This window comes from Cryptomeria japonica, chromosome 11 (genome assembly GCF_030272615.1).
Source record: "Cryptomeria japonica chromosome 11, Sugi_1.0, whole genome shotgun sequence".
Lineage (NCBI taxonomy): Eukaryota > Viridiplantae > Streptophyta > Pinopsida > Cupressales > Cupressaceae > Cryptomeria > Cryptomeria japonica.
In genome coordinates, this window is record NC_081415.1 from 564742614 (window position 1) to 564759261 (window position 16648).

At 35.6% G+C, this 16648-nt stretch overlaps 1 protein-coding gene across 2 annotated transcripts in view; it reads right to left on the bottom strand.

Annotated features, from left to right (window-relative positions):
• Window positions 1-4839: 4839 nt before the first annotated feature.
• LOC131026659 (protein ESMERALDA 1) overlaps window positions 4840-16648 on the bottom strand; it is a 169918-nt gene continuing 158109 nt past the window's right edge. For both annotated transcript variants that reach the window (XM_057956582.2, XM_057956580.2), the window contains exon 11: window positions 4840-5707. In XM_057956582.2, coding sequence (XP_057812565.2) covers window positions 5575-5707 — 133 coding nt within the window. In that variant the 3' untranslated portion in view covers window positions 4840-5574. The remainder of the gene's footprint in view (window positions 5708-16648) is intronic.

Consider the following 16648-nt stretch of genomic DNA (forward strand, 5'->3'; position numbering starts at 1 on the left):
CTCTCCTGATCTATCCGGTAGGGATGCCCCTTAGCCCCTACTCTTTTTGTTATTGCAGCAGATGCACTGCATTACGTGTTGAGGGACAACAGTTTATCCTCCAAGGTTAAAGGTTTGTCCTTGTCATGCAGAGAGGAGTTGTCCAATGTGTAGTTTGCTGATGAACAAATGTGATTTAAAAAATTAATTTAATAAATAAAAATATTAACTTATTATAGTGACGTTAATATGTTAAATAAAAAATAATGACAGACAAATTATAAACCACATAAAATGTCATTGCCTATACAATTTATTTGCTTACACATAATGATGATATGTTACCATGAATACATGTGGTAATGTATAGTGCATCATAACATTGCAAATATTAATTTATTTATTTAGCTTAAAATATTTTATTTCGTGAAAAGATTTTATTTTTTCCAGCTAAAAAATATTTTATGATTTAATAATTTACTTAAGAATTATTTTATTTTACTTAATAAAATCACACATTTCTTAAATAATTTTGAAGTTAATAAAAAAATTCTATATTGATAACTCTAGCTTTTTTAAAATAAATGTGTATAAGATGTTTATATAAGCTAACATAGAAACTCTATTAAAGGATGACAACAAATTTGGTAGGCTTATGTCACAATGAACATGATTTTGTTAGTTTACTTTATGTAACCAAGGTATTTGTCAAGTTGGACATCGAGCTTTTCTCTCTCTCTCTTTTTTATGCATAATTTATAAAGCTAAATATTTATATTTGCACTACAAAAATAGACAAAAAAATACCCATTTACATAAATTACATCAAAAAACAATTATGATGGTACCTAAGACTATCAATAATAGATGCTTTGATGAACATGTTTCATTTTTTTTTTTTATTGATAAAATATAACTGATGTGACTACACTAGAAAATTCCAATAAAATAAATTAAATAATAATTAACATAGAAATATCTAAATCTCACCAATACAATTGTATAGAATATTTTTCATAACTAAATATAAACTTATATTTTAGTCTAAGTTAGGAAAAGCCACCAAACAATATGTCTTATAACTTGTGCAATGATATATCAATCAATACAAGGATGGGAAGTTTTTTGAATTTCTATTTCATTTTAGAGACCTGAAGAAATACATAAATGCATGCATTTACAACAACCAAAGTGGTTTACATAAATCCATAAATAATCTCTCTCTCTCTCTCTCTCTCTCTCTCTCTCTCTCTCTCTCTCTATATATATATATATATATATATATATATATATATATATATATATATATATATATATATATATATATATATATATATATATATATATTTGTCCCTCCCTATCTCTATCTCTATGCATCTCTCTCCATATTTCCCCCTCTATCTTTCTCCATCTTTCTATACTTTTCTTTATTACTTGTTTCTATCACCTATCTCTCTCACTCTTGTCCCCCTTTGACTCTATCTCCATTTCCCCCTTTTCTATCTCTTTATATTCTCTCTATCACCTCATTTATCTCTCTTGCCCCCTCTACCTTTATCTCCTTACCCCCGTTCTCTATTTGTATTTCATTATCTCTACCTCTCTTTTATTCACTCCATCTCTCTCTCTCTCTCTCTCTCTCTCTCTCTCTCTCTCTCTCTCTCTCTCTCTCTCTCTCTCTCTCTCTCTCTTTCTATCCTTATCTCTCTAGCTTTATTTGTCTATTTGTCTCTATCTCTATCTCTTTTTCTATCCCTCCATATCTCTCTCTATATATAACCCTCCATCTCCCTCTCCCTCTCTCTATATTGAGCTATCTCCCACCCCCCCTCTCTCCCCATCTCTCCCTCCCAACCTATCCCTTTTTATATATCCCATATTTCTTTCTCTCTCCATCTGTATTTTTATCTCTACTTCTCTCTATTTGTTTATCTCTGTCTTTGTCTCCCTCTCCCCCATCTTCTATCTCTCATTTACCTATTTTTCTCCCTGTTTCTATCTCTCTCCATATCTCCCTCACTCACTCCCTTTGTATCCTCTATCTATCTCTCCATCTCCATTTATTTATCTCCCTCTTCCTCTTTCACTTTATCATTCATATCTACTTCTATCTTTCTCTCTCCCCCTCCCACCATATTGGCAGGAACTTGATGCATTGCATCTCTTGTTTTACTTGGGGAACGAGCTTACAACAAGCATAAAGTCAATGTTAGTATAAGGAGTCCATAGTGATATACAATTTGGTGGTATCTCTTTCAAGGTTAATAGATGCTTGCGATTGGTCTTCATGTTCATTTTAATGGGAGGAATTTAGCATGTCAAAAAACTCTGGAAGATCTTTAGGGTAATTATTGTACAAGAATAAAATAGAAGATCTTTAATATTCCCAAAAAAAAAGCTGATTTTTATATTGCTGATATTTTACAATTTACTTTCTCTTTTGTTTTTTGTACTTTCTTTTCTCTTTAAAAGATCTCGAAAAAATTGGAACTCAAGTAGCCACACAATTGACCTAGCTTTACACTCTAGAATAAAATGTTTTCAAATTCAAATCCTAGGTGTACCAAAAACCAATACCCTTTGCATGTTTCGCAACTGATTAAAAACCTAATAAGCATCATGGTGATCCTTCTCTAGTTGATAATGAACTCACTATTATTGTCAGTTACCCTTGACATTCAATAAAATCATAAAATTATAATTGTCCCTACCCACTGGAGTGCTTCATTAGTGACATCAAGGTCAAACAGAGGTGTCCTCTATCTCCCACTTTGTTCGGTTTATATTGATAAACTTGAAGAACAGTTAAACATTACTAATGAAGAAGGTATCCAATTGGCGAATACGTGGTGAAGTTGCTTTTATACACAAATAATCTTATTCTTATTGCTAAATCTACACAAGATTTGAGAGAGCATTTGAAAGCTCTCAAGCTCTTTTGTCAGGAGGTTGGGATGCAAGTGAATACTAGCAAGACCAAAGTCTTGATCTTCTCTTTGAAAAGGAAGAAGCAGCAAGTCAATTTTATCTTCGAGGGTAGACCCTTGGAGATAGTGGTGGAATACAAGTATCTAGGAATTGATTTTCACAATAGACTTAGTTGGGAGACATGTAGATCAAAGAGGATACAAGGGAGATGGAGAGCTTTATACCTTTTTCAAAACAGATGTCGAAAAGTAGAGTTGTGGGATTGGAAGACTAAGAAAACCCTTTTCGGTTTGTTAATGGTGCTAGCTATTCTTTACGAATGTGAAGTATGGGGGAATAGCATGTCAAATCACAAATGGCAACAAATAGAAAGAATTCAAAAACACCTAATCACCAACAGTCTTAAAGTCAAATCGACGATACCTTATAATAATCTTTTAACTGAAGCCGATATTTTTCCAAATGAGGCCTCAATGGTCATTTGGTTGTTATGTTACCTAAAGAAGGTCGAAAATATGTATAGGCACCGCTTGCCCAAAATGATTGTGGAAGAGGAGCAACTAACTCATAAGAAAAGGAACTAAAAAAATCAAAATAGCAAGTGGTTGAACAAGTGGAACATAAATCTTCATGACTGCCCTAGCACTAAAGAAGAGATTAAAAAGTAGATGTTAGAAAAATTTAGAAATGCTTTGTGAACAAAACAGCTAGGCCAAAAAAAACATACTATATTAAAGAATTTAACCCCACCTAGGAACACGATGAAAAAGTGTTTGAGACCTGCGATCAACAGAAAAGCCAAAATTATAATTGCACAATTAAGGACGGGATCTCATCATTTGAGATGTAAAACTGGTAGATGGAAGGTTTCTAAAGAAGACTGGGAAGAAACGACATCCATCTTTTGCAATAAGAGGGCAATGGATACAAAATGGCATTTCATCAAAGAGTATGCAATGTATTTGACGATATCCGCAATCAATTTGATAACGAATTAAAGGTGGATAGTTTGAATGAACTTTTTGAAGAGACGAAAATTCACAAAACGGCGAGTTTCTTACTCAAGATTCATAGCAAGAAACCGAACATGGAAAAGAACTTGAAAACAAGTTAACTTGCTTCATCTTGGGCCCTTAGACCATTGGGTCTCGTGGACGTCATTAAAATTCCTTCATTCATATATTCAATAATCAAAATTTGATAGCATTATTCTTCTCTTTGTTATAATTTTGCCTATTTTCCCTCTTCTTATTGGCAATGCGCTCTAGAGTTATTGACCTGCTTTGATCATTTGTGTGAACACAAACATAATCTCAATTTCGAATTTTTAATTTAATTAGCAACTATCTACACTAGAATAAAATGCAACCAAAAAATGGAAAGGATAATTTACTCATAAACCCAAGGAAGAATTCATTACAAAGGACAAAGATGGCATTTTTGTTTCATTTTTTGAAGTGCGTCCAAGTCGCAACAAGTGTCAATTGACATAGTAACGATACTATTTTACAATGTTTTTTTATGGATAAGGACATGTTCTCATGCGGCTGCTAAGCTTATTTTGACTAGCAACCGCTGCTCAATATTTTTAGGAATTATTTGTGGAGCAGCTAGCCTCATGAATATTTATCTTTGCTGCTTATTTTTAAACAAAACATCTTAACTTTGTATTAATAGTATTAATATTAGTTTGTGCACTTGAAAATTGAAAACAAAAATAGAAATAAAATCTTTAAAAAAGAGGGAGAGCAAATTGTGGAGCCACATGACATTTTTGTTGATTAGTTTCCAGCCCCTGCTTTTCTTCCATGGCTTATTTTTAATTCCTAAACAATAGCTGCTCCACCAAAATAGGGAAAGATTCTAAATTATCCTTTTCTTCACAATTTTAAAGTTGCATGGAACACTTACTGCTTAAAATAGAAAATAGAGTTAAGCAGCCGCATGGGAACATGAGGTTGATTCGAATGCATTTAGAAGCCAATATTCTGAACTTTTCCAAAACTACGCATCAGTAGGGATGCAACCTAAAAAACAGTAAATGAAATGTTCATGAAGAGGCCAACAGACTAACCAAAAATGGAAAATAAATATACAGAAAAGTAGTGCCATTTAAACTACTTGGCACAAGAATCTTAGTCAAGCAGTCACCAAAATTTGCCGAGCACAATATTACAATCTCCCATATGTATGGGCATTATTGGAAAAATTTGCTTCCTTTACAAGGACAAAGCACTGCACGCTCTCATTCTGCTGCATGTACAATAAGGGGACAAGCCAATCGTGTAATCGAGCACCAAATGGAGGCTCTCTTTCCCTGGAGGACTCGGAAAGCACAAATATCACCAGTTTTGTCTTCATCTTGATAAGTAATAACATGTGACGCTTCTCTGGCAGTATCATCCTATCATGTATCACTGCGAAACCTACATTCAAAATTAGAGCCAATGTGCTCCACAATCTAGTGCTGATGTATATAACCTTGGTCCACGACCACTTCCCCTCTTCAAATCAATATATCCAATAAAAGAATATGTGAAGATCCAAACAAATGCATTTGTGTAAAAACAAAGAATCCCTCTGGGCTGCACCTGTGAGATTACGGAAGATACAAAGGTGCCTAAAGAAATATTCTCCATTATGTACCATGTGTGACACATTCATCACCTAGGTTTTCTCACGGCACATACAATCTGGTGTAGGAAAGGTATATATTGATGCATTAGCCTTCCGAATTTCAACTCCTTTAACATCACTATGCCGTCGCATGGCTTGCAAATGTCGTCTGAAATTCTCCCATCTGCAAGAAAACAGCCATGCTCTGATTAATAACCTTATACATTAACTAAAGAAAAACAAAACAAAAAATGCAATTTCATCTTTATCAAACCATTAGAAATAATATTGTGACTTTGGATTTACAAATTACAACAGATGAAAAAAATCAGAGTTTGTCTCTCGTCCTCCCTTATACATTCACAAGAACTGCTCACTACTTTTTTCAGCTACCCCAAATTCAATCAATGAAGCTCAGAAATTTACCTCTAGGGAGCAGTCATCTTTAGATGTCATGTCTTTGCACAGAAAGCACTTTGGACTACCACACTAATTATCTTCTTGTCTTTGCACGGAAATTCTTTGGACTGACATTAATTATCTCCTTGTCTTTGCACGGAAATTATTTGGACCGCCACATTAATTATCTCCTTTCAATATATTCCAATGTTTGGACTTGTTAAGCATCATTTGGAGGTTTCAATTACCAATTCAAATGGTAATATATTGGTGAATCACATTGTCCTGCACTAGTTATTCCAGGAGATCCAAGGAGCATGCATTGCTAAGATACCCTAGGATATGTTCTTTGCATGTGTCCAGGCTCTGCTCAGCCAAGCCCCACTTAGTCCAGACCACTCTCCTATGGGCATAATCGGATCTTGCTTTGGCACTTCCATGGTGGTTGATGAGGACAGAGGTCCATTTCTTCTTTACACATGTAGAATTAGGGCTACTTTTCACCTCTAAGTTTTGATCTCCATCAGTTATATCCTCTTTTAGTAAGTAGCTATCTCTCCTAGTTATTTGTAATACTTGAAGTACATAGTGTTAGTTATGCATGGGGCTTACCCATTTTGGGTTCATCCCCTGGTTAGTTATTTTTTTGTTCTTGGGCTTCTAGTGTCGTATTTCTTTGTGGTACATACAATATCAACCTACAAAATCACTACAAATGGGTCACGCATGAATATAAGAAACCGAGCATTAAGGCTTGATATAGTGAACAATCATCACCAAACCTGTCCTTGGAAGAATGTTCCTTGATGTTCATAGCCAATCCTGTTAGGGATTGTATCTCAATAATTAAGGGTTCAACCAACTACTCACCATCCTTACGTTACCCGAATTGTTGGGATTATACTCCCTAATTAAGGACTCCAACCAACTCATCGTTCCTGGGCCCTGACTATCTACAGATAGGTAATTCAATGGACTAAAGGCTGATCCACAGGTCATTGTGCATATACATCAAATGCTTCTGGGCTTGTCTGCTTCAAATGTATAGTCAGGTGCCTGTAAGTTGATTCACACATCAATATTGATTGGTGCTATGATCTTATGCATAGATAAATACACACATGTTATGTCATTTATTGCCCATACGTTTAAGTTATACCGAGAAAGGTATCCAAAGGTACAAGCAATGAAAGGAATGATTTCTAGGGTCTAAGCCTTCATGAATTCTTTCTCATAAACCTACAGATTTCTTGTATTTTTTTATTTTTTTGGTGAGTGCATGTATCTCCTAGGAGGAGAAAACATGTCAGTTGTATAAAAACAAGTAAAAATTAGTGCTGTCTCCAACCCTGCCTCTCTAGACCAAGCAAACAACGACCAAATGGAGCAAATGATGCAAATATTATAAAGCAAAACCTATCTTCAAACAATAATTATGAAATACACAGAAACAAGCCATACAAATGCAAATCAGAAGTAATTATAAAGTACATGGATAAATAGTCAAAGCCCTATTGGAGCGTAGAAAACTATTTGAAGGAACAATAAGAAAGTTCTCATTTCTGCATTCCCCATTGAAGAGATTTAAGAGAAAAAAACCCACAGAATTTAAATGGAAACAACAAAGTATCTCACCAATCATAGTTTGCATCGGCCACTTCTTTTGTGAAATACAAGATTAAGTTTCAAAAATCATAGTAAACGTCAAGCAAGCAGGTTCTTGAATGGTACAATAATATTCAAACCAAAGAAGACAATGTTAAGGAACATATGATACCCTAGGGAAAACTGAAAGAAGTTGCGGATATAAGACTTGCCCCTCCAAATGACCTCCCAAAAGATCTTAAACCTTTGCAAAGACTCGGCAAACATGTAACATGAAAGAATATTGTGCAACAGTAGTCACTAGACTGCTCAATTTCCCTACCATTCTAAAAAATTAGCTACCCCATAACTCAAAAAAGTTTATTACAAACGCACACTCTGACCTCTAAACAAAAATGAAAATCACCACCATGGCAAACATGGAAAAAACTTCAATCAGATTATTCAAAGAAAACAATGGCAATGACATCAATAATATGACATATGGAGCACACAGGGACAGGATTGATGGTGGAGTTGAATTTAAGCTGAATTAAACAAATGGAACTTAATGAAAGGGAATGTTGTCGAGGATGAAATTAAAATGTTTCAAATTTGAGGTATTTATAACAGACAGAAAATTAAGGAAATGAAATAATTATGAGTCATGTTATTGCTTTAGCAGTGGATATTATAGTTTAGCCCATTGGGTTTGTTCCTTGAACAAAAACTGAAACATATATAAATAAATAAAATATGGTGTTGTATAAGCAAATAACCACATCAAAGTAGGATTACATGGTTTGTATATGTCCTTGTTACACATATAAAACCCTAACGCAGTTACGAATCAAATTAAATAATGCTTTGTGAAAGATGTAACTCTGGAATCTATCAACAATCTGCACAAAATTGTCCTCAATCATGTGATTAGCCCTGAGATAATTGCCCCCCTCATCCAATGAGTTGTCCATAGCATGAAATTTAGATCAGCATTCTTTCATGGAGAATCACTTGATGGGGACACAAAATCAATATATTGTTTGGCTGCAGTCAATTCTGCAATGTGGATAGACAAAGACAATGGCTACACCTTATTACCATTTAATGAGTTTCATGTAGATGATCATATACGTGCATTTTGGTGGGCTGACCAAGTATAGTTGTGATAAACTATGTATGTGATGACAAGAATGGTAGGATTTATGTGGCTGTGCTCAGGCTACTTCCTTGCTAGGAATCCTTTCAAACTGCTGCAACTGTGGTAACCTATGTGTTGGTTGAAATTTTGGTACACCTGGGAAGGCGTGCAAAATTATGGTTTCAACCACAACGTGTGAGTTAAAAACCCTCCTTATTCTAAGGGAAGGCTCCCCCTTTCCTACTATTACAAATTAACTATAACCTATAAACACTAATCTAACTTGGGTGGGACAACATCCTTTTCTCTTTTTTCAGAAAAGATGATATTCTTTTCTCTTTAAAGAAAAGAAACTGCAACTAAAGTAACAAATTCAAGAACTTAAGTAATTTCAACACTTACAGAGATTCTTATATAAAAGGAAGTGAAGTTTCCATGAAAATGCAAAGTCTCCCGTAAATTCCCTAGGACGGGAATGTAGAAACAAAGCTCAAAGTCTTCACTTTTCTACTATCCTATCTACCTTGCACAATGATTAGTATGATAACAAGGTACAACATACAATAGCTCAAAGTTTGTCAATATGATGCACTCCAAACTACTATGAATAGGAACAATTACAAGCACAAAGTCTTGTAACTTTTCTATATTATGAACACTTAACTATGCTAATTTAATCCTCAATATTTGCAGCACAAAGTCTACAAGAAATTAGATTAAAGCTCTTTCCAACAACCTCACTAGAATCTCAAGTGTATGCAGAAAAATATATCACTGTGACATAAGAAAACAATGATATATGAACAAAGCCTCAACGCAAAGTCTGAAACTCAAATGTCCTCTTTAAGTTTATATTGCTTGAGTAACCAATTTACAAGTATAAAACACAGTGTCTTTATCACTGTAAATTTCTGCAGAGTTTTCTTGCTTGCTAAAAAGATAAAAATTACAAGGACCGCACTCCTATATATAGGTGAGAGCTGTGAGAAAAACATGGGAGCATTCTAACTAACTTTAACTTATTCCAAATTACAGTCCTACTGTCTTTCGACTTGTAATTTGTTTATATGTAATTACAAGTTACAAGAATACAAGTAATGTGACTACTTGCAATTACAATTTTTGGCATTACATGTAATTTTTCAAAGGAAAATTACAAATGCATAATCTAAGTGTCTCGGACACGACTTTATTTACATCATCCTCTATCTAAGAGGTCTTCATGCTACTACAAGATGTTAGAACTTGAAGTATTTGAGATCGGTGAAGGTATTTGTCCAGGAAAATCAACTTGCATCATTTGACCATGAATGGTAATGGCAGTGACCTTATGGAGAGCAACCACTGAACTTGAAGATAATGAACATTCTTTATTGGCTGCTATGATAGTGAAAGACACAACGTTTTACCACCTAGCATTGCTACAATGCATTCCTCTACTGCACTACTCCTTCATTTTTCAAGTTCTCTCTTATCATGGCATTGACCTCCACATTTAGTAAAGAAAAGAAAATATTCCCAATGGTGAGACTAGAACTGTCATCCCTGATTTTAGATAGGACTTGACTTAGCCACTGTTCTCTGCTTCATAGTTCATGATAGTTTGATCCTCTCTGTGCGTATGATAACGTACTCTTTTCATTTTACATCATTACTGCCATCAACATATGACAGCACTGGCTTTTTCTTATTGTCCTTACATGCATTGAGACTCCTTGCAATCGGGTTTTGGAAGGTAATTTGCAAGTGCAAGTGGATTGCAGCGAACTTGGAATGTGGAATTGGAAGAATGCAAGTTGCTTACACTTGCAACCAGGCCTTGGGGACCCAAATGCAAGTGAAGATGAAGCAAGATTGCAAGGAAGGTATAAACTTGCAATCGGGGTTTCAAGAGCCGATTGCAAGTGAAGCACATCAAAACACTCATGCAATATTGGCTTGCAATCGGGTTTTGAAGGCCAAATTGCAAGCGAAGATGATAGCAAGAAGGAAGCCAATGGGAGATCATGCTTGCAATTGGGTCTTAAAACCCCGATTGCAAGTATAATGCAAAGGTGAAACATGAAGGACTTGCAATCGAATTCTAGAGACCCGATTGCAAGTAATTTTAACTTGCAAGAGAAGATAATCCCTACGTACTTGTAGTCGGGTTTCTAGAACGCGATTGCAAGTGACCAAGTGTGTCTCTTTTCTTTTATAAAGCGAACTTGTAATCAGGTCCTAAAAAACCCGATTGCAAGTAAAATATACTTTATAAAAAAACAAACTAACTTGTAATCGGGTTTCAAAACCCCGATTACAAGTAAAGTTGATTTACTTGCAAATTGAACAAAAGTTCCTGCTTGCAATGACTGCAAAAAGTTCCTACTTGTAGTGACTACAAAAAATTTCTACTAGTATTGAGGAACTCAAAACCCAAAATTCCACAAAAAGCTAGGAAAATGAAAGCAAAAACCAACCAAGACTTGGACAACGATGACAAACACACCCACTGATGATATGACATTAACAAATATGAGTTTTAAACCTCGTAAAACATGCCTTAGAGAAGAAAACTACGAATTTTGAATAAAAATTTGTAGGGTTTGTCAATTTTTTGAAAGTTCAAAAATTGAGACAACACCATGTTCATCATTTAATTGGTTCAACAATAGTCCAAGTTCAATGTTCACACAGAATTCTAGATCTCTAAATCCAGATTCATTTTTCTCTGACCATGAGTAGGATTTGTACAACTGTGCTCAAGCTACTTCATTGCCAAGCATCCTTCCATACTGCTGCTAGTAACCCATGCTAATCATTTAATTGATTCAACAATACTCCAAGTTCAATGTTCACACAAAGTTCTGGATCTCTGAATCTGGCAAAACTATTTGAATTATATTCATTTTTCTTCAACCATCATCCCATAGTTGAATATACGTCAAACATGTTTCTGATTTGCTTGCAACATTTAACAGAAGCAGTGATGAGCTGATGGCAGATGGATCTGAAGACCAACAAAGGAATGATATACCTGCTACTGTCTCTGCATACAGGGCCCCTTATTTTCGTTTATATGAATTTCTTTTTATTTTAAATGCAATTGTGAACATTAAGTTGCCCCAACAGATCACACCCCTCGGCATAAATAAAAATTTAAAATCTTCTACATTTTTAGTTTTTTTTTTAATTTTCAGATTCTGTAATTTAATTTTCAGATTCTGTAATTTAATTTTCAAATATTATTATATATATTTGAGTTACCGGGTTCGGCCCCCTAGACCCCTGGTACCGGTCCGGTCCGGTCCTAGTTCGGGGTTCAGGTCTGGTTCGCCTGTGGTTCGGACAGGGTTCGTGATTCACAGGCCTGGTTCGAACCAGGGCGAACCCAAGAGGACCCAGGTCGAACCCAGGGGTCTGACAGCCCAAAAATGGATTTTTTTTTTTTGCAAAATTTAATTTTTTTTTAATTCCACCACATTAAAAATAAAAATATGACCCTAAAAGTGAGTTTTAAAACATTAACTTGGCTCATTTCACACAAGCAATATGAATACAAGCAAGGGGAAACGAAGATGTGGGATATGGAGCCAAAACATACTGATTTGGATGATTTCACTTCTCAGCTTGTTGCATTTGATGACTCAGATAGCGAGCAAACTTAAAGTGCAAGTGCAAGTGTAAGTGGCATTGGCATTGATTCATCTAATGTCAATGTCAATGATGAGGAGGAGGAGAATGAGGATGACGAATTAGAGAATCCATTTGATGATCAAACTTTAAATTGTTGAAAGTTGAAACAAATGTTTTTGTACTAACGAACCCAAACCCCTTTTCAAAATTTTGTCGTACCGGCGTACCGGTTTTTCGAACCCGAACCCGAAACGGCAACCTAGATATATATTTATAGTAACTGTCTTTGAATATTGGGAAACTTTTCGTCATCCCTGTGAATGCTTCATCTTGTCCAAAAAACTTATAGAAACATTGGGATGCACCTCAAAAAACTCCATCTAGAACCACAAGGATTAGGCTCTTATATAAATGGCCATTCAACTTCATCTATTCAAATGCATCCTTCTAACAACCTTGCTTCTAACCTGATCTTTTCTTTATATACTTCATATTATCTTTGCTCCCAAAGCTGAATTCATGAAATTCAAGGCTCTCAAGGTCAAATCCCCATTTTATGTGGTGGACATATTTTTATGAGACCATCAGGAGAATTTTCTTTTTCTACTCATTTAATTCCAGAAAATATTATTTTGTACTCTTGTAGCAGCTCTTACTGTTTTACTTGGTTTTTGAAATACCAACTTCACGTATATTGAATATGCATGTAGATGTGCTTTAACTGATTTAATTCTTCTTGTAAGACAGACCACTTTTCTTTCCACATTGTCAGTTTTGTCTAAATTCAATCTACCAGTCCCTTCCAACACCCATCCTTCCCTTTAGAATAGGCATTCCAAGACATACCTGGTGGCTTAGAACTTTCAAACTCCATAATTATGCAAATTCTTTCTTGTAATTCTATTTTGAAACTACTTGTAGACATACTTTAATTGATTGAATTCTTCTTTCTAAGATGAGCCATTTTTCTTTCCATGTTGACAATTTTAACACTCAATCCTTCCCTCTAGCATAGGCATTCCTAGACAGAGACGTAGCTTAAAAAATTCAAACTCCATAATTATGTAAATTTTTTCATGTAATGCTGTGTGTAAATTACAAGGAAAATTAATTTACTTGTTCATTTTTTTTCCTGCATTTATTTCATAAATATCAGATATTTTCTTAAAAGTTCCTATTTACCTAGTAGTTAGAGATCCTTCCTTTAGAGTATGATCCATTGTTACAAGATTCACCAAGGATCTGACTAGACTCGTCTGGGTTCAAGGCGCACTAAGCAAGTTTGCTGATTAAGATCACTCTCCGTAAGTGAAGAAACACATACACACTTACACTAAGAGGGGGGGCGAATCGGTATAGGAACAACTTTTTCAATTTATAGCTTTAGCAATCTTAAGCAATAATCAAAACATCCACGCAAGTTAGATCAAGCAAATTAGAACACAAGATGCAAACATGATTTTACGTGGAAACCCTTATGGGAGAAAACCACAGCAAAATATTTCTTTTATTGAAAACTTCTATAAACTTTGTAGGCACCAACCCACAAGAGATGCCAATCCCTTCCACTGAGCACCAACTCAGCAAGAGACTCCGATCTCTTTGAGTAAGAGGCTTCAACCTCCTAAACTTGCAAAGGCATCAACCTTTGAGAACAAAGCGATTATAATGTTGTTAGATCTGCCCTAGATCCCTTCAAGGACTTTATCAAAAATCCACCCACTCCCTTCACACAAATCTGCCTTGAAATTCTGCTCTCAAACCCTCACTCAGATCTGCAATATAGTCTTCAAAAATATGTTCACAAATCTGATATATCTTCACAAAATGCCCTTATGAATCTTGCATGAATTCACCATAGAAGCTTCACAAGCATGAGACAGATTAATCTCATAAATTCTGCTCACATAAATCTGCTCTTCTTTGGTGCAAATCTGCTCTTAGAATAGGAATAATATTCAATGAATGAATGCAAAAATGACCTCCAAAACAACCTTTATTTATACACCTTAAATGCCTCTGCACATGAACAGGCATAACCCTTTTTCTAGGTCGGCCAGCATAACCCTTTTTCTAGGTCGGCCAAGCATAACGAAGCTATTTTTATTTTAATATTAAATCTTCCTCCAAATTGGGCGCTTAACATGACAAGGTCGGCCAGCAATTGTGCATTGTTTTTCTTCCACCAGGGTGGGTGCTTAGCCCAAGGGAGGTTGCCCAAGACATGAGATGTTTTTATTTAATTTAAAAAGAACTTCCCTTTGGCTAGGTTGGCTAGCATTTAATATTTGTTATGAGGCTATAAATTATTTGCTGCTTCTTATTTATTTATAGCATCTCTTCTCTTCTAAGGCTTATTAAACTCAATGGATTTGCTCAAATAAATTTCCTAACTCTACTCCAAAATGCCTGCCACTGAAAGGCCCTTGACATCAATGACAATTAATTCAACAAACTCCCCCTTTGTCATTGATGGCAATCCTATAATGATCTACTGAATGCAACAGGCTGACCGAAATGCTTCCCTGGAATGTAATGCTCCCCCTTACTCAACTTCTCCCCCTTTGACATCAATGGCAAAGGGTATCCAGGGCTAATTGAATAAAGCAATGAATAGCTCCCCTTGGACAATGCTTCTCTTGAAAGACTAGTGAATGGATGAGAGTGACTTCACTCCCAATTTCTTGTTTAGGTACTCAAAAATCTCTTTTGGAAGAGGCTTTGTATAAATATCTGCAATCTGCTCCTTTCTAGTAACATATTCTAACTTTTCTTGCTGCTCAAGTATTTGCTCCCTCAAGAAATCATACTTAATTGGAATATGCTTTGTATTAGTGTGCATAACTAGATTCTTTGAGATGTTAATAGCACTTGTATAATCACAAAATATGGAGATAGGACACTCATACTCAACTTTAATGTCTTTCAAAGTTTGTTTCATCCATAAAACCTGTACGCAACACACTGCTGCTGCAATATTTAATGCCTCTATTGTAGATAAAGAAACTAAAGCTTGTTTCTTACTCAACCATGATACTAGATTGTTACCAAGAAAGAATGCTCCTCCACTTGTGCTTTTTCTATTATCAACATTGCTTGTGCAATCCGCATTCGTATATGCTATAAGGGTGAAATCTTCAGCTCTTGGTTACCTGTTGTGACGTATTCACGCATCGCCCCATTGCAAATGGGGACCCCTACTGTTTTTGCTTTCTGGGGTTTGCTTTCTAGGTGTTTAGGGTTTGTCTGTTAGCCTTTGCATTTTGAGTGTCGCCAGGGGATCAATAGGATGGTAGGCTTTGCTTGAGCCAGAGGAGTCAGCAGGTGCTCCAGGTTAGGATTTCTTTGAGAATCTTCCTTAGGGCCTGGTTTTGCTCTTGTTGCTAATTGTGTCTTGCTTTGTGAGTGGGTATCATCCTTGAAGGTCCAAGCTAGGTCAATTTGGCTAAGTCTGGAATGTCTTGATCTTGAAATTTGACTTGGCTAAGTCTGGAATGTCTTGATCTTGAAATTTGACTAAGTCTGGAAAACTGAAGAATCCTCCAAAAACTAGATTTTGCAATATAACTCCTGGAGGTCCGAAACCACTCTCAAACATCCTGAAAGTATATATGGAATATAACTCACTTATATTTAAATGTTATATTCCATAAAATGATCTTGACGGAGAGTTCAAAATGTCAAATTTCGCTCCTGACCCTTCCAAAGGGTCCAAAGCGAATTTCGCTCCTGACCCTTCCAAAGGGTCCAGAGCGAAATTGATCATAAACCCTATTTCTTGCCTTGGATAGACCTGCAACCTTGTTCCTAGCTTGGAAAATGACCTAACTTTGCCTTATGAGGTGGTTTGAAACTTGAAAAGTGAGCAATATGGTCTGGAATGAGATTTTCGCTCTTGACCCTTCCAAAGGGTCTAGAGCGAAAATCTTCTTAAAGCTCATTTCTCCCTAACTTTGGCTAAATTTTGATGTGCAGGGTATCTTGGAAGGAAGGCTAGACATAATTGTCACCTTTGAAGATTTGAAAGCATGAGAAAATGAAGAATTTTGGGCAAGGGAAATTTTGCTCCTGACCCTTCCAAAGGGTTCAGAGCGAAATTCCCAAAAGCTCTTATTTTGCATTAAAGAAGTTCAAGTTTTTTGACATGGATGGAAGAAGAATAACTTGCTTTTGCCTCTTCAGGTTGTTTTGAACTAAAAAATGAAGGATTTAGCCCAAATGGAGAATTTCGCTCTTAACCCTTCCAAAGGGTCCAGAGCGAAAATCTCTATAAGAGACATTTTTTGCTTGGTTTGGTCAAATTGAGGTGTCCAAGACATGATGAAAGGAAGAATGAACATATTGAAATCCTTGGGCATGTTTAGAAGTTGTGAAAATGAAGGATTC